At 41.4% G+C, this 24,388-nt stretch overlaps 1 protein-coding gene across 4 annotated transcripts in view; it reads right to left on the reverse strand.

Annotated features, from left to right (window-relative positions):
• The window catches only part of LOC105144499 (homeobox protein prospero), a 55,217-nt gene that overhangs the window by 27,115 nt on the left and 3,714 nt on the right, over positions 1-24,388 (reverse strand). Inside the window, exons 2-4 of one of the 4 annotated variants that reach the window (XM_087408693.1) lie at positions 23,775-24,245; positions 21,386-21,540; positions 150-294 (exon numbers count right to left, since the gene is read on the reverse strand). In XM_087408693.1, the coding sequence (XP_087264819.1) occupies positions 150-294; positions 21,386-21,540; positions 23,775-24,245 (771 nt within the window). Of the gene's footprint in view, positions 1-134; positions 295-21,385; positions 21,541-23,774; positions 24,258-24,388 lie in introns of all 4 variants that reach the window. The other 3 variants (XM_087408691.1, XM_087408692.1, XM_087408690.1) reach the window with 3 other exon arrangements.

A 24,388-nucleotide genomic window follows, 5' to 3' on the forward strand; every position in this document is an offset into this window, starting at 1 on the left:
AATTGATCAATAATCCGACGTCTGATCTCTATGTAGCGAAGATATATACATGCTCGTCTTTTCTCGCGATTTGCGAAACAATATCGGTAGAAAAATAAAATAAAATGTAGCGTGTGCGTGTTCGTGTTGCGCACCTGGGGACCCCATACCTCAATGTGGTTATTACGGTTGTAGTGAAGGTTGAGAACCCGGTAGATTTCGGAGTCGCCACCGACTCGGAGATCTTCGGCGTTCTTCACGCCCTCCGAAACTGCTTGTCTCGCGTATTTCTCCATTTGGATATAGTAGAACTCCCTGAAACAAAATTTAAAAAAGATACCCTGTTAGACAATGCTAGATTGCTTCGTTAGTCCGCAAAAATGCGTATAACATTTTAATACAATTTAAATATTTATATATAATACAATTTAGCTTTGGATAATGGATTAATATAAGTTTTTAATATAAGAATGGCCCGATGTACGAGGTTGTCAATTAATAATAAATCTTTCTACGTCATCGCGGTTGATTCTTGTCTCGCCTGGTTTCTCTGCGACAGACAGTAACAACGCTAATGCGTCATCGATAATTAATTAAAGATCGATGCTAACATTGGTCTGACGTAAGCGGAAGAAGATGAAAAAAGAAGGAAGGGGACGACGCATATGGAGAGCTCTATGGAAAGCTCTCCTCGATGTTAAGCGGACAGACGCAAAGAAACGATGAAAAACCTATCGCGTCAGCCACACTAAAGACACGATGCTCTCTATGCAATTCTAGTCAGTGACATATAATCAACGCAAAATTACGCAATCTTCTTTCGTTCAGTCCGTGGCAGGAAAAATCGCTCGTTTCAAAGTTACCTTTACGTTCATTAATTAATGCGTAACAACAAACGTGACTCGTTAATTGATGTATAATTGATATAGGAACGGCGATCCGAGCTTTCGAAGGGGAAATAAACGCGAAGGGTAGCCCTCCTTGCAAACAATGCGCGTGGAAGGGGAAGAAAAATATAAAAAATACGAACGCACACACAACTGTATGCGCAGAGGAAAATTATTAATACCAAGTTCCAGACCTTTTTTTTCGCAGATATTTACCGTCGTTTGTAAGCTTTCAAAACGTTTCCGTTAAATTTCGAGTTTGCAATTGCATTGCTTTTTGTATGTAATATTTTTAATGTATCTCATTTATTAAAAATGCGGTTAGAAAAGTACATAGTCTAAGTTTCTTAAAACGCGATCTACGTCAACGATTTTTTATGCTTCCTCATTGTAATTTTCTGCTTCCAATAATAAATAAAATTCATCTTCAGATACATATTAGCATCAGTCGAGTATTTTCGTAGAATCAGTGCAGTTGTTGGTTGGATCCCTCGGGGATGCAAAAGTGAAACGGTTCAACGAGAAAGCGATTTGTATAAGTCATCATCGTTGAATACTCGACAATGTAAAGCTGCAAATGTTCGCTTAACATTGAAAGTAATTTTTTAAGATTGCTTTTGCCTAGCGAATTGAAACCTTATTTGCTAGAGAAAATAGCAACAAATAGGACAATAGAATAGTGTAGCGATGATTAATAGAATATTTTTCAATCGTGTCAATTCAAATTTTCGTACTTGCTCATGAAATCATAACTGGTCCATTTTCATACTCAAGATAGACATCGTTTTTTATTCGTCATGCTTGGAGATTGGGGAAGGTCAGGTCCTTTCTCCTGTCGAAGAAAACAACGCGTTCTTCCGGAACGTTCACTCTATTCAAAGCCGCTGAAAGAAAGAAACGGCACGGTATAGATGAGCAGAGAGATGAGACGAGGACTCTCTTCGTTCGATCATTCCCGAATTGGTTTTACTGCCAATTAAGATAATTTCGCGTGCTCTTATCAGCAGTCAGTCGGAGAAAGTTACGTGCGCGAGAAGAATCGGAAGAGGAGTTCCTCCATCATCCCTTCGCGCATACCGTCCCTCTTCATCTCCTCGAGCCATCACCGACACCACCCATCGGCAAGCCGCCCCGACTTCGCCCTATGCATGTGTTACCTGTGTCTATAATCCTTACTCAACCACCCATCGACCGCATTCAAGCTCGTCGGATCGCCAAGTATAGGCGGAATGTGGCGGAGGTAGTGGTAGACTGCGTCGCTTACGTATCTACGTTAACGTCGTATATCCTGGCGCATACGCGATATACTTATATACGTGCGACACACGTATCTACGAAGTGCCTAATTAAAACAGACACCCGCGGAGACATAGAGAGAGAAAGAGAGAGAGAGCGAGACGGGAGATGAGACTGGCCGCATAATGGGGTGCGCGAGGGCGTGAGGGAAACGACGTTAGTTCCGTAGTCTGTTTGACAAAAAGCCCGAGTGCTAGAATTGCCACTCTTCGACTACCAAGTGCAGAGGATAAGAGCAACGGTGAGCGACAGAGAAATCTGACGGCAAGAGGGAACGATAGGGAGATGGATGATGTGGATGACGGGGGAGGGCAAGCGAGCGAACGAGTGAGCGAGAGCGTATGCTAGAGGGTGAGCCGCGGGATCATTCATTATAGTATTGTATAATTAGGATAATAATAAGCTCTCTTCAGGGTTTTCGCGCGCTCCATTACGGTGGGGCGATTCTCAAGCGAAAAAGAAAAAGAGAGAGTGAGAAGGAAAAGCAGCAGATGAGAAAATATCGATAAGAAGAGAGAGAAAGGAAGAAGGCACGAATCTTTCTAAAGGCGTTAATTATTAGTGTTTAATTGCGATACGCTTCATCGACCAAAAAGATACGAGGAGCGTGTGGATATCGCTTCTACGATATTCCAGATTCTTCGAAACAAACCTTTTTCGTTTGATCTTATTTTTTCTTATTTTCTCTCGCTCTCTTTCTCTTTTCTGCCTCTTTTATCTCCTTGTTTCATTTTTTCATTTATTGAAATAATTTAAACTAATTTAAAGCAAATTGTATTCATAATATTTGAGATTCCTTTATTATGTATTTATATTCAGAAGTGTTTTTTTTTTTAGAGAAGTGTTTTTTTTTTATTAGAAATGTTTTTATATTTTATCTGAGATATGATATTTAATTGAATAAGTTACGCTTTACGTTTTTAAATCTATTTTATCTTAAATGTGAGAGAGAAAGAGAAGATGAGACAGGAAAACGGACATGGAGGTGTCACGTATTGAGGCAGTTAATGGTAACAGCGTTTGTCGACGCGATGCCTCCTTCAACCGCGATCTTCATCGTTGTCAGTCGCTTTTTCAACGCGCCGCTTTTATGATGCGTTGCTCCACGCATATGCGAAAGCACCAATTAAAAGGAGAACTCCCGACCACTCGAAAGTTTGTTTTTTTACAACCGCATCATTCCGTAGTCATTCGGTCTATTCGCGATAAAGAGTATAATATACGGGTCAACATATTGATGAAAAAAAAAAAGAAAAAAAAATTAAATTAGAAACAATTAATAATTCTCACGATATTTTAGAAAATATATAGTGAAACTTATTTCTTTTCAGATGAAAAGAATCGATGAATTAAAAGGCATTACGTTATAGATTGAGCGAAAAATTTTGCTAGAAATATAATATAGAGACTGCTTGGCCATAAAGCACAGTCATATTTTATTACAAAGGGATGTTTCTTTTTTTTAACAAAATGCTGAAATTCGAACGTTGCACTGCAAATTTGGAAATTAAATCTCTATTTTTTAAAATCTTCTAAATGTCAAAGATGAAAAGAACGGAAAAACAAGAGATATATATGTTCTAAGTGAGAACAGGATTTGCATCGCGACTTTAAGAAATAGGGCGGGCAAGGACGCGGCGAGAAGTCGTGCGCCTTCTGCCGGTTTGCAATATACATTGCGGCGAGCGTCTTCTCGCCTTACAATCTCCCTCTTTTCGATCTCTATTCAAGGAACGTGCTTCTTAAGCCACCGAACCAGCCAGCCAAGTCCCCTTTAACGGTTATAACCAAGTCGGTAGACCTTCGACAATAGCGAGCGCCGCAGCCCTCGAAGACGCGACTTGACGCCGAACGTTTGAATCCCTAACCATCACGGTTTTCTTGACGAAACTTTCCCACGGCATTCCCCCTTACAAACGCTGGAAGAAACTTACGAGTCCATTCGTTCTATTGGCAAAAATCCGTAAAGGGAACACTCTAAAAGACTCTGAAAGATCCCTTTTCCATACGATTCTTCCAACGATCTATAATTTCTACAATCCGTAGTTATCAGCGGTTACCTTGAATATTATTAATAAATATGTCAACTCAACGCGTCGTACATGTACGATTATTTTGCGCGTGTAAGCCGACGTTGTCAGCTGATAAAGTAATCGTCGGCCGTAACCACATCGCCGGCTGCAAGCAGCGGAAGAAACCGTTAAAGAATTCGAGAGAGGAACTACCGTCGTGGCGTCGTCTACCGGCGCTCACGCTCTACTTTATCGCCGCGACGCGACGTGACGCGAGACAGGAGGTCACGAGGCGTGAAAGTGCGTGTAACGAGAGAGCATTAAGCGTCCGCGCGTTAGAATTCGCGCGCGAGCGCGTTCATGCGCGGGTGGCCGCGCGTGGTAGATGCGTGTCGCGTCTTCTCGCTCGTGCCGTGCGTCGATGAGCCTGGCGCGGATGGATGAGCGACTACGCGCGTTTGCCCGCTGGGGCGTAAGCGTCCATTCAGAGGGCGCGTTCAAAAAGGTGTCGCGCAGGGTCTTGATGTTGTGCCGCGCCGCTCGCGTGCATCCTTCTTAATTAGTAATTAACACTTTAATGCTGTCTGCACTCAAACACCCGCGCCCGCGTCGGTCTTGACTTTAAAGCCTTCGTCGATGTTCAGGGGGAGCCATCGCCAGGGGAAGAGCACGTCGTGGAAAATCGTGCAACTAAAATGTAAGTCGACGAGCGATTATCACTTACAAAATTAGGCTCGGTTTCCACAACTCACTTTTAACTCGCTCTTAACTTGAGATTCAACTTATTCATTGTCTCTTTCCAATTCTAGAATTGGAAAGAAATGAGAAACAAGTTGAATTTCGGTTAAGAGTTAACTGCGAGTTGTGAAAATGGATTATACACGTCGTTCTTCGATAAACGCGATGCGGAGTTCTAAGGATCGAAAGAATACATCGATCGCTGCGCCAAAGCTATCCCGCATCGTTTTTCAAACAATGGTACTTAACATGTTTGACGATGATCGAACGATTAGTGAAATTGTTTACGAGGGTAAATCACTTCGTTACGATCGCTAATGTGCGATCTAACGTTGATGTTTCACATCATTATGTTGCCTTTACAATATATCTCACATTGATTTTATGTATTCTATAGTGAAAGAGTTAACAAATGAATACCCTCGACGCATTAAAATACATTGTTATTTTCATCGATTCATAGGTGATTTCAATGTTACTTCGCAATCGCGCGTGATGAAAGTGGCGCCACTTACTTGGGGAAGATCTTGCCCTATTCTCGCCGGCGGACACGCGTGTCCACGTCCCGCACCACGTGCATCGTCACCCCGTCGGCTAAGCCGCCTTTTTTTTCACGAGCAAGTTTCCTAAGCCTGCGAGACAATCGGTCGGCGATCGCACGGCAGATGTGCCCCCGACAATAAGCTTCTGGGCCCTCGCCCTTCATAAAAGAGGGAACTCGAAGAACGCTGGCACGGAAAGGGAGACCAGAGGGGGACGAGCGGGTACGAGCACGGGGGGTTCTACGACTGCGAGGTTAGAGGTACGACGGTATCGAAGGTTCCGCGTGCCGCACGCGCCGATCTTACAATGCACACTTCTCGTGTGCCCCTTGCTTTTCGACTGCCCGGCCCCTTCTCATCTCTTCTCCCCTTGCATCTGGCTTGCCTTAGACTCGTTCCCTATTTCATCCCTGGCAACTTCTGTCTTTCTTCTTCCCAGCTGGTTTTATGTTCTTCCCCCGTGCTCCCCAGGAGGGGTGCAAAGCATCGGCAGAGACAGATAGACGGATAATTTTGTCAGCTACGCGCGCACTTCTGGACGTATAAATCGGTCGCGCGTACAGAACTAAATTCATTATGCAAAGACCGCGAATAATAAGAAGGATCACAGTCTGTCGTAGGGTACAATCTCGTTCGGTTAAATAAGAGAAACGAATATTATATACATTTCATTATAATAATAAAAGGTCAACAGCCGCGTGCGATAAAAATCTGAAAAAGTAAACGATACCTTTCGTCTTCGATTTTGATAAAATAATTAAGAAGTTCAAAATAAATTGCTGACGAATCAAATGTATGTTCAACTTTCACGAAATGCCGCCGCGTATTTCGTCTCGAACGGAGAAGATTCCAACACGGTGGAAAAATAAGGGGAACGTAACCACATTTCTTGCACTTATGGCAACGAGCGACCCTTTGGCGCGAAGTTTAGGCCGACCGCCCCCTTCAAAGTGGAAGAGAAACAAAGAAGAAGAGAAAGAGTAGAAGCTATACGGCTATGCAGGGGTGTACCGTCCGACCAGGTTGAGGTAGGGATGGTTTTTCAAAGCTACGAGGAGTAAGAGAGAGACGAGCTCCTAGGGTCGGCGCACAGGCCGAAGCGGACGAGGACGAGGGATGCGGAGGAGAGCGGTAGCTTGGACGAGGGGGCGGGGGCAGCTGCTTTGAGCGGTTTCACTCTTCAATGGTCCCGGACTATCCCTCCTTCTGCTACCGTGCACCCCTGTCCCCTTCTTCGCCTCGTCCGTTCATCGCCCGCGATTCGCGTCCTCGTCGCACTTCGGCATCGGCCAAGCATTTTTTTATTCGATCGATTCTCCCTGCCGGCGGCCGTGCTAGCGTTGCACTATCCATTTGCTGCACTATGCATGTGCATCCTCGCGTGCATAAGGTGCGAAGGCTGGGCTGGACTGGACTGGACTGGACTCGACTCGACTCGACTTGACTAGACTGGACTGGACTAAACTGGACTAGACTATTTGGATACACGACAGCCCAAAGAGGCCGAGCTCTAACGTGCCGTGGTCTAACATGTTCCAATGTAATGGGAAGCAACATTGGACACCTCGTGACCAGGCTCGTGTATTAAATTTTATCTCGGCTGCTCGCCTGAATGCCCTAGGAAATTCTAAATTTTTGCTAAACTCGATAAATAAAAAAATAACTTCAAGTAAGCAAGAAAACGTTATAGAGATACATTCAATGTTTGTGAGATTTGTATTTAATACATCTTATTTACAATAAAATATCGTTTGTCGATACATAATGATCTGAAAAGTAAGTGCATCTATAAGAGAGACGCAGGATTCAAGATCGTATGTCAACGATGACTTCTTCAGTGTTCTAGCCTTAAATTTTGCACATCTGTCCCGAAACTCCGATTCCTGCTGGGATGACAATGAGGCAGTTAAGTCCTCACCACATCGGCTGAGTACACATGGCACACGAATAGTGAGACGCGAATAGGGTGACGCGAGGAAGGACCGCGAGAGAAAGCGAGAAGGGAGGCAAAGTTAGGACGGACCCTTTGCACATACATGCACATACATGCACATACACAGACGGGGGTTATACACCCACAGTACAGAGGCAACACACGATAGACACATACGGGACGTCGAGCGTAGGAGAAGGGTTGCCTAGGTTAGGGACTCGGAAAACATCCTTTGTCGAATACCCTACCGGGACCGCTCAACCGCCCAGCAACTCGTTCAACCCGCTGAGAAAAAATCAATAATTCTTTGTTGCCAAGTTTATCTCCTGTCATACCATGCTAAACTACATTACGAGTGCAGCGCGACTCTGGGAAGGGTGCAAGCGAGAAGACGAAGGGATTTTCGGAAAAATAAAATATTGATAATATTAATTTTATGATATTTTTTTTTATAAAACGCAAAAAATTGAAAGAAAATTAATTATTACAATAATGTACAAATTAATTATTATTATCATTTCTTCACGTTGCTGTACCTTTAAGGTATCACTCCTACTTTCAAATACTCAACGACTATTTTACACATAGATACGTTTTCTAATCCTATCGTTGATAATGATTATAAAATGACGAACAATTTTACCTTATGCCCGATACTCGTCATCGTATCGTCGGAAAATCGTTCACCTCCTTTTCTACAAAATCACGAGTCTGGTCGTACTTAAGAGCTATTTATACCTGCATGCGTGGACTTTATAAACTCGGGGAGAACAAAGGGAAAAAAGAACGTCGGCGGTGCGGCGAACAAATTAGCGTGGTGCTCGCATATGACCTACGGGGAGAGGGATCGATACTTCTTATTTGTTATCGACGCGTTGGAAATGCAGAGATCGAAGGGTCGACGAAGGAGTGATACGTTTCACCGTGTGAAACAGGCCCGATACTTCGAGCATTCAACCGGAAAATCTTGTAAAAATATTCGCCTTTTCATAATCGCGGCCAGAAAACGAGGTATTCCGCGAGATCATCGCGCGATTCGATTTACAGAGGGCCGTTAGGAGCCTGATAGTCGATGCGATTGAACGGTGAAGAGGAGAATTAGGTAAGGTAGAGGATAAGAGAGAGAGCTGGAGTATGACGGAGAGAGACGCGAGGCTTTTAGGGGTGAGACTCATGGCAGTAGGGCAGTAGGTTAGCTAGGGACGATAGTCACCCTCCCAGCATCTCTAGTGTGTATAGTACGTTGGGTAACAGTAAATAGGATTTGCTAGACAACTGTCGACCACCGCGGGGAGAGGCTACTGTAAATATTCCATAGGATTACGTTTATGGCTCTTAAACGATCCCGGTCTGTCGAGTTCAGGTAAATGTAAGCGCAATCCCTTCAGACATTACAAAAGGCCGTGCGTGTGCCAGTTATGAAAATATGCATAAAATCACGTTATCAATGTTACACACGTATCATCGACGCCGTAATTATTATCAGAGAGAAACCAAATATTGCCTTTTGTGTTTTAATTATTCGGTACAGGTACGTGTCACAAAGTTTCATGCGTACCTTCATCCGTCGGTTGTTTCTCCCCGCAGAAAGATACCGATAAACATATACATGTGTGCAGCACACACATCGATAATCGAAAGTGGCCTACGTTTTTTCCTCGTTTCAATCGGGGTCGCTTCTCCTTTAGCTGAAATTGTATTTCGACGGCCTATTTGTCGCCCGTATGTGTCACTCCACTAAGATAGTCGTGCTTGCTTACGTCGTTCGCCCGCATGCTTCCAGTGCACTCAGAAGGTGACTTGGTATATGGGCGATTTGCATACGATGCCAATAAGAGTACCGTTCGTTTGCGACGTATTGTTCGATACGATCGCACGAATTCTTCAAAAACGCGTGTCCGGCCCGTATCGATCTTGCCGTCAACGACAATTTCATATCATTTAGAATTCAAAACGCGTCATCGACATTACGTTTAACTTTTTATGCGTAAGAGGCTGTAGATTTTCAGCGACCATAAATGGAATGATTGCGACATGAATAGTGTCTATTTCCATCGATGTATGTAAACTGACATTAATTTCGGTTCAACTTACTCTTCTTGGAATTAGAAAAAGATGAAGAGTTAGTTGAACCAAGATTAAAATTAAACTGCATTGATAGAAATGGGCATAAATCGGATAAATAAATGACGATTGTAGATAGAGTCCGCGAAAGACTGATCTTTCTTTTTTTTTTTTTTTTTTTTTTTTTAGCGTTCGATGTTATCGTGTTCTCTCGTGCGTACCCTCTTTCGATTTAGAAAGTACTCGATCGTCGCCGACTGCTAGATAGAAACGAGAGAGTGGTGCCGGGAACCGACAATATCAAGGGAAGAGTAATATCCAGGGCCGAATACTGTTTGATCTGGCTCGGCGCCACGGTGTAAAGGACAGATGCAATTTGCCTGATATCGTTTTACTGACAAAAATATCGAATGACGTGGCGCCGGGAACCGTGACATCGACCCTTTCTCCCGTCTTCGAGATCGCGACGGATATTATCGGTCGATCCAACGAAATTTTTTGACTCTCCTTTTTTTGCACAAGACTTTTCCATTAATTCCGCGATTCTTTTTTTTTATTTTGCGAATCGACCATAAACGTGCGTTCAGCAATGTTTTCGCGTCTTCCGTCGCTTCCTACGTCGATTCTCTTCCGTTCTCCTCGATATATGTATATTCAAATGTAAGCATATTATTTCATTATATATTAATTCTATTCTTTATTCAGATTAATTCACAAATGTAGTAAATAATTTATAATGCGATAAAATACTTAAAAATGGAGTTTATTATTATTTTTTTTCATATCTGTATTTACGTGACCCGAACAAAGATCGCGTTTAAAACAAAAGAGCGAAAAACACAAATACCAATTTTTACATCGTAATCGTTTTATAGAATTATCGTCAGCATATCGCTCAACACGTAAATCGCTTTTTACATAAAATCGACACCCTCCGAGCTTTCGTTTCATTCGTTCGCCCACATGACGCGTTCTCCTTTCGCGCATTTCCGATCGAACCGGTCGGCAATTAATTTTTCGAACGTTCGTAAGCGGACGATAAAAAAAAATGGCGAAGGGGGAAATACATTTGGCGCAGTCTGCAGCGAGGCGCCGTGGTCCCGGATGAGATTCAAAAAGAGACGGAGACGGTGAACGATGGCGGGAACAGGAGAGAAGAAGTATGGAGAAGGAGCGAGGATGAGGGTTGAAGGACGAAGCGTCGGAGGCAGAGGAAGGACGAAAGCGCGTGAAAGAGGAGAAAGCCGGGGGTGGTGAACGGCGCATCGATGGAAGGGAACGAGCCGTGGACGCAAGCGGAGGAGGCAAGCGGGGTTCGGTGAGGGGTAGGGATTTCAAACGAAATCAATTCGGAGTCGCTGTCCAGTCGAACGTTACCCTCGCGGCTGCCGGGGTAAATGTTGGCCGAAACAGTAATTTTACGCCCGGTCCCCGGTGATCGCGAACCCGTCGTTGCGCTACGAAACGTCACGGCCGATATCGGACTACCATCCGACGAAATTCATGCGTATTTCATAACCACCGTGTACGATTGCGAAGCCCACATCTCGATCAATTGGATATTTTATGAAGTCGTCTTCCCATCAGCCGATGATAAAATCTCGACGCAAGAGCAGTTGTTTACGTTTCTATCCCCGGACGCGCTCTTCCGAAATTGAACTATGTTGGGCGTTTAAATCCTCGGTTAATTACATGTATTTCGCAGTTTAAACAGATATTAGCATTTATTATTCGTTGCCATTCCCGTTTACAAGAATAATATAATCAAAAGATAATCGCATAACGAACAGTCATAATTAATTCAATTTTTATTCGCTCGAGCTGCAATAAAAGCACGTGTTTTACTGTGTTTGTTGATGTACAATAATTGACGGACGCAAGTCTGCTAGTAAAGACGATTTAAGAATTTTCCTTCGTAACATGGTTACATTTAAGTACCGTTTTAGAGATATCGAATAAGCGTTGCATCCGGGCTTCGAATATAAAAGAATGGATATACATATAGGCGAGGCGGAGAGAGGGAACGAGAAAGGAAAAGAGAGGATTGGTAGGGGAAGAGCACTAATGCGAGGGCATAACGAAGTCGGCGGTAATCCATGCACGGACAATTTCATTTCTGCCGTCGTGTAACCCTCTTTCTTCCGTTCCCTCGCGCGTCCTGCGTTTCTCTCTCCCTCTCTCTCTCTCTCTCTCTCTCTCTCTCTCTCTCTCTCTCTCTCTCTCTCTCAGTCTCTCTTTTCCTCTCTCGCTCGTTCACTCTACGGCTCGAGTCTGCGCGGTAACTTTTTTGATAAACTGTTTTCCGCGTTTTTCGCCGGTGGATGTAAATTAAATCCTTCATGGAGGCTGGCACAGGCTCGCCTCTCTTGACTGCCCCCAGGATCCCGACCGTATATCCCCGCGTTCCTCGCCCCGTCGTGCCAGCCGTCCGTTTAGTACTTCCGATATCCCGCCGCAACCCCTTCGTCCACAAGAGCCGTCACAGGCGGATACAAAGCCGATTAGAGCGAAACGCTGGGAACATTATCATATCGCATTTTTCGCGGAGATTCGTACGGCGCGCGCGCGCACGCGCGCACGTTGTCGCGCGTGTCTACGATCTCACACACGGATGTATGCATGCTGCGTGCACACGCGAATCTCATACATACACACACACACACACACACACACACACACACACACACACACACACACACACACACACGCCCACGCGCGAGATCTTCCGAATCGCGGGGATGAAAAACGGTGGCGGCCGTCTGGATGACTGGCGTGGGGTCGTCGCTGACTGTGAGGGGCAGGTGGGAGAGACAGGGTGCAGCGAATGGGTGGCATTGGCGATGGACGTGACGTAATGGATTACCGGTTGCAGTTTCCCGGGTAACTCATTTTTTAATCTTTACCCACGATGATTTTTTTCAGCCGGTCATCACGACTACTAAAATTGCAGGAGTGATAAAATTTGGATCTCGAAGGGATTAATTTCGCGTTACACGCGATTGGTATTGTCGACGTATATTATTATAAGATTCTTTATTAGAATAAAATTATGATTAAATCATTAATCGATTTATTCGTTTAAATGTTCGCATTTACGACGATATTGTATTTCTGTATTTGGATTTTCTACTTAAGTAATATATTCTAATTAGCGCGTTCAAATGAGACTGTCGAAAGAAAAGCAGACATCGTGCCAAGTAGTTCCTTTTGATATTATCGAACTATAGTCCGAGACTATTTCTTAGAAATACTGAAACTATGTATATATCACTTCAATATAATTTAGTGAAGGATTCTATAAACAATAGGAATATAATCTATATAAAAATTATAAAAATGCATGTAGAAGAAGTTTATCAATATTATAAATATATGATTTAATATTTTAATGATTCTAATGTTGAATGTGCAAAGAGTTTAGTGTATTCGATAAAAACGTCGTACTTAACACATTTTTAATATATTTCTAGTATGAAAATGCAAATTACATTTAACATAATAATATTTTACATAAGAATATAAGTAAATTATGTAACAATTTGAAGCTAAAATTTTTTATAATTTTTTTAATACATTTTCTATTTCCTTCTATCATTCTTTACAATTTTCAATAAGATCGCTGTATCGCGTCAAGAACATGAAAATAGAAACTCAGACATTTTAATTCACAATTTCGAGAACACATTTATACTCGCGCGAGGTTCAATGAACTCTTTTAATTGTCCAGCAACAACTGGATAAGAGATTCGCTTTGGAGAAATCTTTGGCAGAGAGTGTACCGTGCTCATGCTGCAAGTAGCATCTCATAGCGGCGGATTAGCCTTGCAGTAGCGATGCTTACATCCCCTATAAAGCCTCCGTTGCCATCACCCTTCCCCTCCCCCGCTCTCAGCTCCTGCTCCTTTTTCCTTCCCCGCATGTCACCTCAATCTCCCTGCTGCCTCCCCGCGAAACCTCCGGCTTACCCCCGCCTTCATCGTTGTTCCTCCCGCGATAGCCCTGCAGCCACGGTATTGTCTGTGGCTCAGCCAATACTGGTCGTATTTCTCGTACTTGCGTTCATTATCAAAAAAATTGAGAAGAAAACCGACACTACGCCAGTTCGGTTGCCTGCTGCAACGCCAACAGATATATCCTTATGTTACGATACTGACATTTCAGAGGAGGGTGGGCCTCGTAAGCCTATTTCTCCGTGTTCATCCGTGCTTATCAGGATTTTCATTCTTTCTGATCGTTCATGTGTTAAATTATATGTGAATGTATGAACAATTTCAGTCAATTATTACCGTAACTACTCTGCATTTATCCGAATGAAGAAATGAGAATGTAAACATATTTATAATTTAACGATTTGTACATGTTATATATTAATGTCGATGTATTAATTGCTACGTTTTAGTCAAATATTCGGAACAATTTGCTCGCGAATAAAGCGTAAGTATCCACAAGGTTGAGCCGTGAGAATAGTCGGCGACTCGGTTGACGACATTTGGCGGCATTTGAAAAGTTGTTGAATCTACCGGTAGTTCAAGAAGCGGTTCAACATTACTCGAGATTTCATGTATGCGACGTCGGGAAGTTAGCTTGTCGGTGATTCGATATTCGTTTAAAGAAGAAAGGAGGCTGGAGAGAGAAGTCTCACCGAGACAGGAGCGACAGAAAAAGAGATTGAAAACTGCAACCAAGACAGAGACCTCGCTGACGATAGTGTAGATGTGAACGGAGTGTAGAGACGAAAGAGGGTGTTAAGAGATGGTGGAGGAGGCAGCTAAAGGGTGATGGAGTTGGAGGGGTAGAAGTGAGATGGGCAAAGAGCGGGAGAGAAAGAAGTAGCTGTGGTGGCGAGGTAGTCGTGGTGCACGGCTAAGAGAGAACCAAGCGTACCTAATTAGTGCCAAGAACGTAATTAAGTAATTTTTAATTAAGTGACTACCGTTTACACGTACAACCATCACGTATGGGATATACCTCGTCCGAAGGAAGGTGCTTCATCTACTTCTAGCGGCAAATCAAATTACTTATTCTTTAGGAAATCAATTCTCTAAGATTTTTAAAAATCGCAATCTTTTAATGTCGATTAACATCGTCGACATATTATTGTAATATTACATTATATAATAATAAAGTAAAAAAAAGCAATAATATAAGAAAAGATTTCAATACCTCGTAAGTTTTTAAACTTCTTAATATTATAAATTATGATGATAATCATTAAACGATAATTATTTAATATCAATGATATAAAGTTTGAATTCTTTTTTTAACTTTCTATCTTTTTTATATTATATTTATATTTAAATTATTCTATGTTATATGTGGAAATTATAAATAGATAAAATTTATAATATCAAATTATAAATCACAACTATTTTTCATTATATCAATAATGTATTATTCACGATGCAACAATATTTAATTTTTTTCGATGTATAGTTTCCAGCGTGCAAGATTCATTGATACGCTGATAAAAGCTTATTTTTCAAATATGACATAATATTGTTATATACTACGAATTTAGAGAGGAACATTTTATCTCGAAATGGATTTTGTAAGTACTACAAGTGTGTCGAAAGGAAACGGAAATGATAACAGTTCGTTAAAGTATTTTAAAATATAAATGTCCGATAAAATGACAAATCTAATGACATAGTTTATCTACGTGTACGATTTTAATATATGAATTTTTACAAAGACGAGATTGCGATAACGAATTGTTTGTAATTTAACAAGAATGAGGTTGCTTGCATAATAATGAAAGGAAGTGGAAGTCTAATTGTATATAATGCGTCGGTATTGTGAATAACTACGCGGAAAGAATCAGAGACGAGCAAAAGGTAAGAACAGCAAGGAGCTATTATTCTGTGTAACATGATGAACGCTGAAACCTTAATCAAGAAACTGCTGTAAATTTCCCTAGTTATTTTCTTAATGCACTCTGTATATCTTACGCGAGCAGGTTTATATTTGAATTTATTCATACAGGCAATCTTGCTGCGCGCAAAGAAGCATACACATTTTCCTGTATATTTCCTTTTGTAAATACCGAGATGCAGCATTTAGTCTTCTCCCTCGGTACTTCTTTTTCTTCGACGGTCTGACTGCAGTGCTCTCGACAAGACTACAAGGTATACCCGAGAGTCAAAGACCAAAGTTCTCCTTCTGTTCATTAACGGGGTAGAAACGGCTAAGATACAGCCCTCTGTCTATCCCCTTTCTTTAAATCACCTTCCTCGGCTGCTTTCTCCATTTCGATGCGTCCTTCTGATCCTACCACCTCGCGGCAACTTTCGTTTCAAAGGATTTTACTTGCTCATTTTTCTCAGAATCTCTTGTTTCCTCCGTGGTTCGCTCTCGCTCGATTAGCTCTTTCCTTTTCTTTTCGAACAATTATGCGAGGCGTGTATTACTGGAATTATTTAGCTAAGTGTACAGAAGTTGTCGAAAATTCAGACCTCGCGTATTCATCGATTTGTCACAAGATTATCATTTAATGATACTTGGCAAAATGTGTTAAATGGAGAAGATGTAGCTGTCTCAGCAAAATCTTAGATATTAATCCTTCATATTAATCATAAAGAAATAGTTGATCGAATAATCATAAATGAAAGTAGTATTTCTTAGTATTTCTTCACATTTCTGTATGTGTTAAATTAGAGTAAATGGAGGGAGGAGGTTATTGAGAAACCGTTCCTGCTTTTATCGTAAATACGCAAAGCATGTTATGCTCTTTTTATCTCAAGTCACAGATTTTCTACATTTGTTCCTGTTCTTTTCTTTAGCTCGGAACCACTGCTTGCAGCTTGCAAGTAAGAAAAAAAATCTGCTCGTGGCGTTGTCGTATAATCATGGTTACGCAACCGCAAGTTTTCTTGCTAAACAGCACGTCAATCGACTGGGTGCGTCTTTGAATACGTCACTCACAGTACTTTTTAGATGTGCACAATGCTACGAAATTAAAACGTTAAGCTACCGTTTAGAAGAAAAGAACATTAGTGATTCTCTTACTTACAGAATGCCGATTGGCTTTTCTATTTGTAACGAAATTAAACTGTCGATCCTCTTAGTCTTTAAACAGACATGCTTTCTTCGTCTGCACGTTTAAATATATAAGATAACAAAATGTAATAAAATATTTAGAAAAATTTAAACCTTTTTGTATATTAATTTACTGTACATTAAAAATAAATTTGACTAGTATGAGGATTATTTTAATAGTCAATATACGTAAAACACATCTATACTCTTGACTTGAAATTTAATATTATCTCCTCATTTTGTGACTCCTTTTTATTCTCTTCACTTATAATTATTCTAATTGTTGATCGCACATGCTGCGTATAAATAAGTACCTGCTAGAAATTTTTAGTGCGGGAGCTTCTCAATAATAACATGTCACTAGGTGAGGAGATCATGCTTGATATAAGCAAGGTGCGTTTTACTTAAAAGCGTGGGAGACGTGCATGTCGAGGTAGCCGGTTGTTACTAAGAACGCGCGGACAGACCGCACGAAGGAGGAAAACGAACGCTAACGACCGGTCACGTGTCCGACGGGCAAGATAAGGGTTGAAAAAGGAAATTTGTGTTTAGAAAATTACCACGTCATTACCCCGACCACGCCGCGGCGACGTACGCTCCACGGACGAGCAGCGACACGGTAATGTCCGCCTACGAAACGATTGTCGGCTGATAAGAATGAGTCGAAGAAGAAATTAGAGAAAGAGAGAACACGTGGAGCCGACCCCCATACCCCCCTCCAGGAGAATTATCGAGTATTTCGCGGCGATAAGCAACCCCTTGAAAGTGACTGGGTAAATTCATCGTGGACTTTATTATTCGACAACTCAAGAGCTTTCGATTCTTCATTTATATCGTGTCCCTTTCTCCCTCTCGCGCTGTCTTCTTCCTTCTTCCTGCAACATTATGTTATTCTGCCCGTGGCCGAGCTATTAGCTCGCGTTTTCTCGTCAACCGCCACTTGGAAGCCTCTTTATCGAAGATATTGCTACTCTCCGCAGTCTCCGCTTTACAGTTTCCCCGAAGAGATGCTATTTATATAGTTAACCAGATTAAATTCTATTTATAAATTTCTTCTCAATCCACGGTCCATAAACAATAGGAAAGAAATATTTTAGCATATAATCGAATAAATGCTCGGCGGATGAGTGAAATATTTACAATCATTTATCAGAAATATCATAATGAAAAGTAAATTCTTTTGATACAATTATTTCCCCGAAAATAAATTTTAAGTTAATGTTATGAAGATGAAGAAGAAGAATTCCCAATTAAGTGTCAAGTGTAAAATTTGCAAAAATGAATGATGCGTGCCGACAAAGGAACGGCGTAATATTTAAAAGCAGAAAATCGTTGCTCGTTTCTCGTACTCGTTCCGAGGTGATCCGGGTTTTTCGTGCGAAGTAGATTCACCGTCCGGTTAGAACCGTGTCGTGTGTGCGTCCGTTGTCCATTATACGACATAAAATTTCTTCCGTCTCGCAGATAGGATCTGCTACCTCAGTCGCGTGTCCTACCGTGGGATCTGATAACGAACGAACCCGAGTCCGCCCGCACATCTCTCTTTCTCATGTTCTCTCTCTCTCTCTCTTTCTCTTTTTCGCGTTCGCGGGGGTGGAAAGTAGGAGTGAACCGACCGATCGGTCGACCGACAGACAGACGGACGGATAGACGGACAGGGAGAGATGCGAGGTGATAGAGACGGGTACACGCGCACACACACACACATACACACACACACACACACACACACACACACACACACATACCGCAGACGTGAACACGCGCACACATTGTACCCTGGATCGTAGACGACCCCAATCATCCCCCACGGCGTGCTTCATCGAACGAAGGCTGTCAATATCGTCGGTATAAGCAGGTCCGATGATGTACGCGCGACGTCAACGAGTCTCCGTAAGATATCGGACGTGCTTTCGATTCGACGCGAGCGTGAGCGTGAGAAAATAGGGTGCGAACGATCGCTTTGTGCTCGGCCACCGTCTCTCGTTGCCGCTCTTTTTCTATCACTCTACTTCTCGCTCTATTCTTCTTTGCCTCCCTCTCCCTCCCTCTCTCTCTCTCTCTCTCTCTTTCTTTTTATCTGTCTCTTGTCCGATTTTCTCCGACATCTACTGCGCCGAGGGATGTACAATGATAAATGATGTTGAAGAAAATGTTATGATTACAGAAATTGTAGTTATATGCTTTGTCATTAATATATGACCCTATTTATAAAAATCACGTTTACTATATTATGTCAAGTATTCTCAGTATTTTCTGATAAGTATGCCCCTTGTATTTTTAGTTGAATACTAGGACAGCGATAATAACTAATTTCATCGCTTCCTTTTATAATAACTTTGCCAACAACCGTATGTGAGGAATATCCATAAATATTGTAACTAGGGGGGAAATAACATTCGTGTTATCGGGAGAAAAAAATAGAATTTTTGCGCTCTTTTTTCCTATGTTGTGTTGTATTTATCGCCCCCTTAATATCAATGAATCAATAGTTGGAGATTGATCAATCACTAAGGACGCGCTTAGGTAATCTAATCGACGGTTTGTATATTTTATAGAGGGAACGAGACGGCAATATAATAATCGACATAGCAGGTGGCAGCGACGATGGTCTCAGCCCATTCTCGTGACAAAAGTACAACGATGATCTAGGGTGGGAAAAGGGGTGGAGGATCGACCGCGCACGTAGGAGCGTAGAATAATGTAGTGAGGCATTTCCGTATAGGAAGCCGTGCATTAGGCTATCAGATCGAGCACGCGCGACAACGACTGGTAGAGAAAAAGAAGGAAAAAGTTACGGGACAAACCTTTACGTGATTAGCTGTGAAAAGAAAGAATTCCATGCAGAGACTGGTAAAATAGAATAAAATGAAACATCTTCAAAATTTCTTTTAATTAATTTTTCTTAAGAAAATCTTCAGGCACATTTTTTTCATGTCATTTTAATTAGGAACAAATAATAGGAACCCACAAAGAACTCTCCTGAATTGTTTTAAAACTTTCATTAGGAAAATGATAAATTAAAATCTTGTCTTCTTAATACATAAAAGAATAGAAACATTAAGAGGAACATTACTATAAATTATTAATATACACTTTTAAATTAATATATATTGACAGATGTATCTTATACAAGGAAAGCAAATGGAATTATATCATGATGACTAACATGTTCTATATATTTAAAAAGCATGTTCACAGTTGTAATATATCGATGTAAGCAAGAATCACATAGCGCTAGTCGAAACGTATATGATTTTTTTGGCTTTTTGATTTTTGAATTAATAAAGAAGCAACTATTCGGTTTGCTTAATAAAATTTTACTCTACAGGGAGTTTCAAAGTGCAAGACATAACAAATCTCATTAAGAAAGACTTTGGAGAGGGTAGGTGGATGGAATGGCGAGGAGGCAAAAAAAAAAACCCTCGGGCCAAATGTACCGAAATATGTTGAAGCGGTAATTAGCTTTGTGCGTACCGCGAAATACGAGCGTGCAATTTCGCCGGACATTTGGAAGTTTCACAAACAGACCACGTGCTTGCTCTTTTATCAGCGATTCCACTCTTTTTGGATAGGCCCAATGAATAAAGTTACACAGAACAATAGACTGATAATTAACAACGATGTTCGCGTCGTTATCAAAATGAACAAAATCCTTTTATTTTTTGTTTTCGCAATTTCACGTGTAGATATCGAGCCGTTCGGCTCGATTATCTTAGTACAACCGTATGATTCCTGTTCCGCGTTTACATGAAATCAAATGACATAAAAAGTGCGGTAAAAGATGCTCTCGAAACGCTTCAGTGACGAGTATACGTCGGCTGACGATATACAATATAGTATAAGATATTGTAATTAACTCAACTACTCAGAACAACTAAGCGCTCGCTCGTTAACGTTTTATTTATCGTCGCGTATGCATTTTTCATTTAGAGTATATCCCGGACACGTGGTCTTCGTGCCGTAATTATAAGAACGGCGCACGATGCCACCGCGCGAAGGACTTACGATTTTCACGAGAGTGGACATCTCGCGATAAGAAAGCGGTAATAATGTAACGACGAGGGCACGCGCGCGCGATCCGCCTTCGACCGCCTTGTATCTTGGATCTGTACTGTACTCAGCCTAATTATAATCAGGCTAATGCCTGCCGGACAGTATGCGTCGGTACCTACCGGCCTCCTACGCTTCTATACCTGATGCTATGTAGGTAGCGTTACTTATCCCCAGCTGCTCTACGAGAGAGGGTAATTAAGATTCGGACACACCCATCGTGACTCTCGTCTCTTGGGCTCTGACCGCTTCTGCAAAGGGAGTGGTCGATCCCTCGAAAACCTCGTTCTCGTTTGCATACACGAAACGCGCCTCTGTTAACAGAAACGTCTTCCACGATTTCATTCTTTCGAGGTAGTACCGCACGAGATCGAAAATGTCCGAGATTATGTAGGGGTGTGGCGACACGACTGTCCGCCAAATCCTTGAGATTTTCTACATGAGATCGTCCGCTCGTTCTTGTGAATTTAATTATCCGTTCAGCAGCAACCGAAAGCAATCCTCGATTTAAAATCGAATGTTCGCGAATCTCAATTGCATACATAAAGATTTAAATCTAGATAGATAAATAATTTAGGTTTAAAAGAATTGCTTCAATTGCGCTTTAATATATTCGTTTATTCAAACATTGAAGGGTTTATAAAAATACCTTTCTTGAATACGAACGTATTTCGTGATAAGATATTTTTAAGATTTTTGATTTTTCGTATACGCTATTTTAAAACGAGAACTATAGAATATTGCTGAAGAAACAAATCGCTCGCGTAAAATGATGCGCAATTTAGAAAGACTGTTTGCTGTGTTGTTATAAATTCAAAATAAATAAATTTCAAATACATTACTCACCGGAAGTTGGAGAACCACTTGACCAGCTGCGCTGTATTGTTTTTATTAAACTTGATGTCGGGGAAGTACATCTTAAGGACGGCCGAGGATGGGTACCTGACCCAGAAGAACATCAGCTTCGCCTTCCTCAGATGCATTGGCGTCAGCGTCGACGAGTTCACCGCGGTTAAGAAAATACCATTTTGCAATGTATATGAATATATATATATATAAACACATATAAATATATGAGAAAGGTGAAGAAGGAGAATTAAACTCCACTCTCGCGATAAAAAAAAAGGATTAAATTAACAGAGAAAAGTACGGAGAAAATCGACTCGTTTCTCGAACGTCTGAATATCTCAAATATAATCATGTTTTCTTTCGTATCGAATCGGATCAGAAATCGTACAAATTGCGATTATCGCAAGGGTAGATGATAGAAGGGTTCTTACTAGGGAAGTTGATCTACGATTGGCCATATCCTCAGCAGAAGCCTTACTGACTTCTTATTGGTAATAGGATCTCTACATGTGGTTTCATCGCAATCTTATTCGATTAATTCGCGACTCTGCTATGCCATTCTGTACTTACAATTTAATTTATTCAAAACGTGCTTATACTCGATATCACAAATATGAAATATCAGCATGTAATCTCGCATTAATCTCGAGCTAAAAAATTTGGAGATTTTTTTCGAAAAAAGGAAAAAGTGAAGAGAAAGAGGGCGTAGGCAACAAAATGAATTCGGATGCATCAAATGCCAGCGAGAACCGCGATGAGACTAGGATGGTGCGTCCGGAGGAGCGCGGAACAGCAGATCGTGTCACGGCGATGCACAACGCGCTCGACCTACCCCAAGAGAGAGGAGGGAGTGAAAAAAATGCGCCATTGATTTTACATCAAAGGCCGACTAAAAAGGCGGCAAAGAACGGCACGCTACCCGATCGAGCGACCCGGTCCAACACGCCGATGCAGTTCCGACATTGCATCGGGCGATCGGCGCTCACACGAACCCGCGCGACACTCGCCTTTTTTTCCTGGTTGCACCGAGGCGAACTCTCGATTCGCAAGCCACCGGATTTCTGCACGCTCTTTCGGTAACTCAGAAGCAAGCCGCGGCGGGGTGGATCATGCACGATAATCGAAGCTGGTGAACCGTTCGCTGATCATTTTCTGACGATCCTAAGAGTGCACTTTAACCGGATGCAATCGCGGCTATTTTAATCAATCTGAAAAAGGTCAAGAACATTTTTAAATAAAATTTGGGCACGCGGATATTTTACAAATATGAGATCCTTTAAATTATTACCAATTTATAATGTATAACTCAAATCATTCAGCAAATATCGAATTCTTTTCTTTGAAATATTAATCTATAAATTTTTATTATTAATTGTCACGTATATTAAACATATATTAAACATTTATCATTATTTATGAATATTTAAGAATTACGATAAATTACTGCAAAATAGCAAAAAATATGATTGGTCAAACATCGCAAATTTATTTCTAATAAACTCGATTAAACTTAGTTCCGATAATATTTTCGTTCTATTGTATTATGTATGATACTCTACCAAGTGTTTTCGTATTAAAATGTGACGATATAAATATAATGAATGAAATATCTTTCTCGCGCACATCGAAAGATAAGATGAAAAATTGCAGATAAAAGTCGACGCTTAGAAATTTAGCTTTGCAAGGCTCATATCACTGAGATCAGCAAAAGTACCTTAGCTAGGATAAACCGAGGAGACGCCCGAAATGTAAAGTTCGCGAAATGCTCAGGCTGAATTGCGAAATTGCGGGACAGATTATTGGCTTGCGAAGTTGGGTGAGAGGCCGAGGGTGGGCCGAGGTAGGTAAAGAACTTTTGGTTCGGTGCGTTGTTGCTGGACAAACTCTACTCGTAGGTGCAGCCAACATTAGCCTAACTCCGTACTAAACTAATCTAACATTCGTCCGAGCTTCCTCGCTCCAGCCACCTTACAAGCGAGCGAGCCATTTTGCCGGCTTTTTCTCTTTCTCTCAAAAAACTCACCGCTACATTCTAAACTTTTCGCGCGCGAGTTTCGTTTCTCCTCTATGTCAAAAAATATCTCTGAGTATCTTAACTGTTTTCTCTAGTATTTCTAAATTCTTTTTAACATACGAATTAATCTTCAGATAACATTTTTTTATTTTAACAGATAATATTTTCATTTTAAATAGTAATATTTTCTATACATGAGATTAATGTCCATTTTGTTTTACGTTTTGATCATAATAAATACATATCAAAATTATTATAAATATTATCTGAAGAAATGTTTATAAAATTTTATAGAATTTAATAAAATTCTATAAAATGCAGAGTATTATTACTAAATTTGCTCTTTAGCATAATAGTATTAGTAAAGGATATTGTAGGCTGAATTCCATCGTAGCTGATGTCGCCGGAATTACAGTCGCTAGCTCGGTCGTTGCTGTCCATCCTAAGGTGTCCGTAGTCTGGACTGCCGTGCTGGGCTGCCGCCAACAAGGCTGGATGCAACATAGCCGGCGGATGGGGCAGTGGAGGGGAATCCCTGAGTTCTACACCTCCACCCGGAGGACTCGCGGGTAAATGATGTGGCCCCGGAGGTGGTACTTGACCAGGATGACTCGCGTGAGGATTGAAAAACGGCGAATAGGGCGAGAACACTTGACTCTCGTGGAGGCTTGGATTTGGTATCGCTACGCTGGTTGGCAGGGACACCGGCAGCATCGGTGGTGGCGCATGGTAAGGTCTCGGTGGTGGAGGAGGCGGGGGACTATCACTACCTCCTTGAGATCCGTTTCCTTCCTGCGCTAGGATTCTGGATACCGTTCTCGGAGTAATTCTCGTATCCGTCACCTGTAAACCGTACTAATTAGTATTTTTTTTAGTTAGACTTTTTTTTATCAATTTCACATAATTAATATAAACTAATTTTACTTATAACTATTTTATTAAAGCATATAAAAAATATAAATAATAAAAATTGAGATTATATTTTT

This window comes from Acromyrmex echinatior, chromosome 8, assembly GCF_024713525.1.
Source record: "Acromyrmex echinatior isolate Ae372 chromosome 8, ASM2471352v2, whole genome shotgun sequence".
Classification (NCBI taxonomy): Eukaryota; Metazoa; Arthropoda; class Insecta; order Hymenoptera; family Formicidae; genus Acromyrmex; species Acromyrmex echinatior.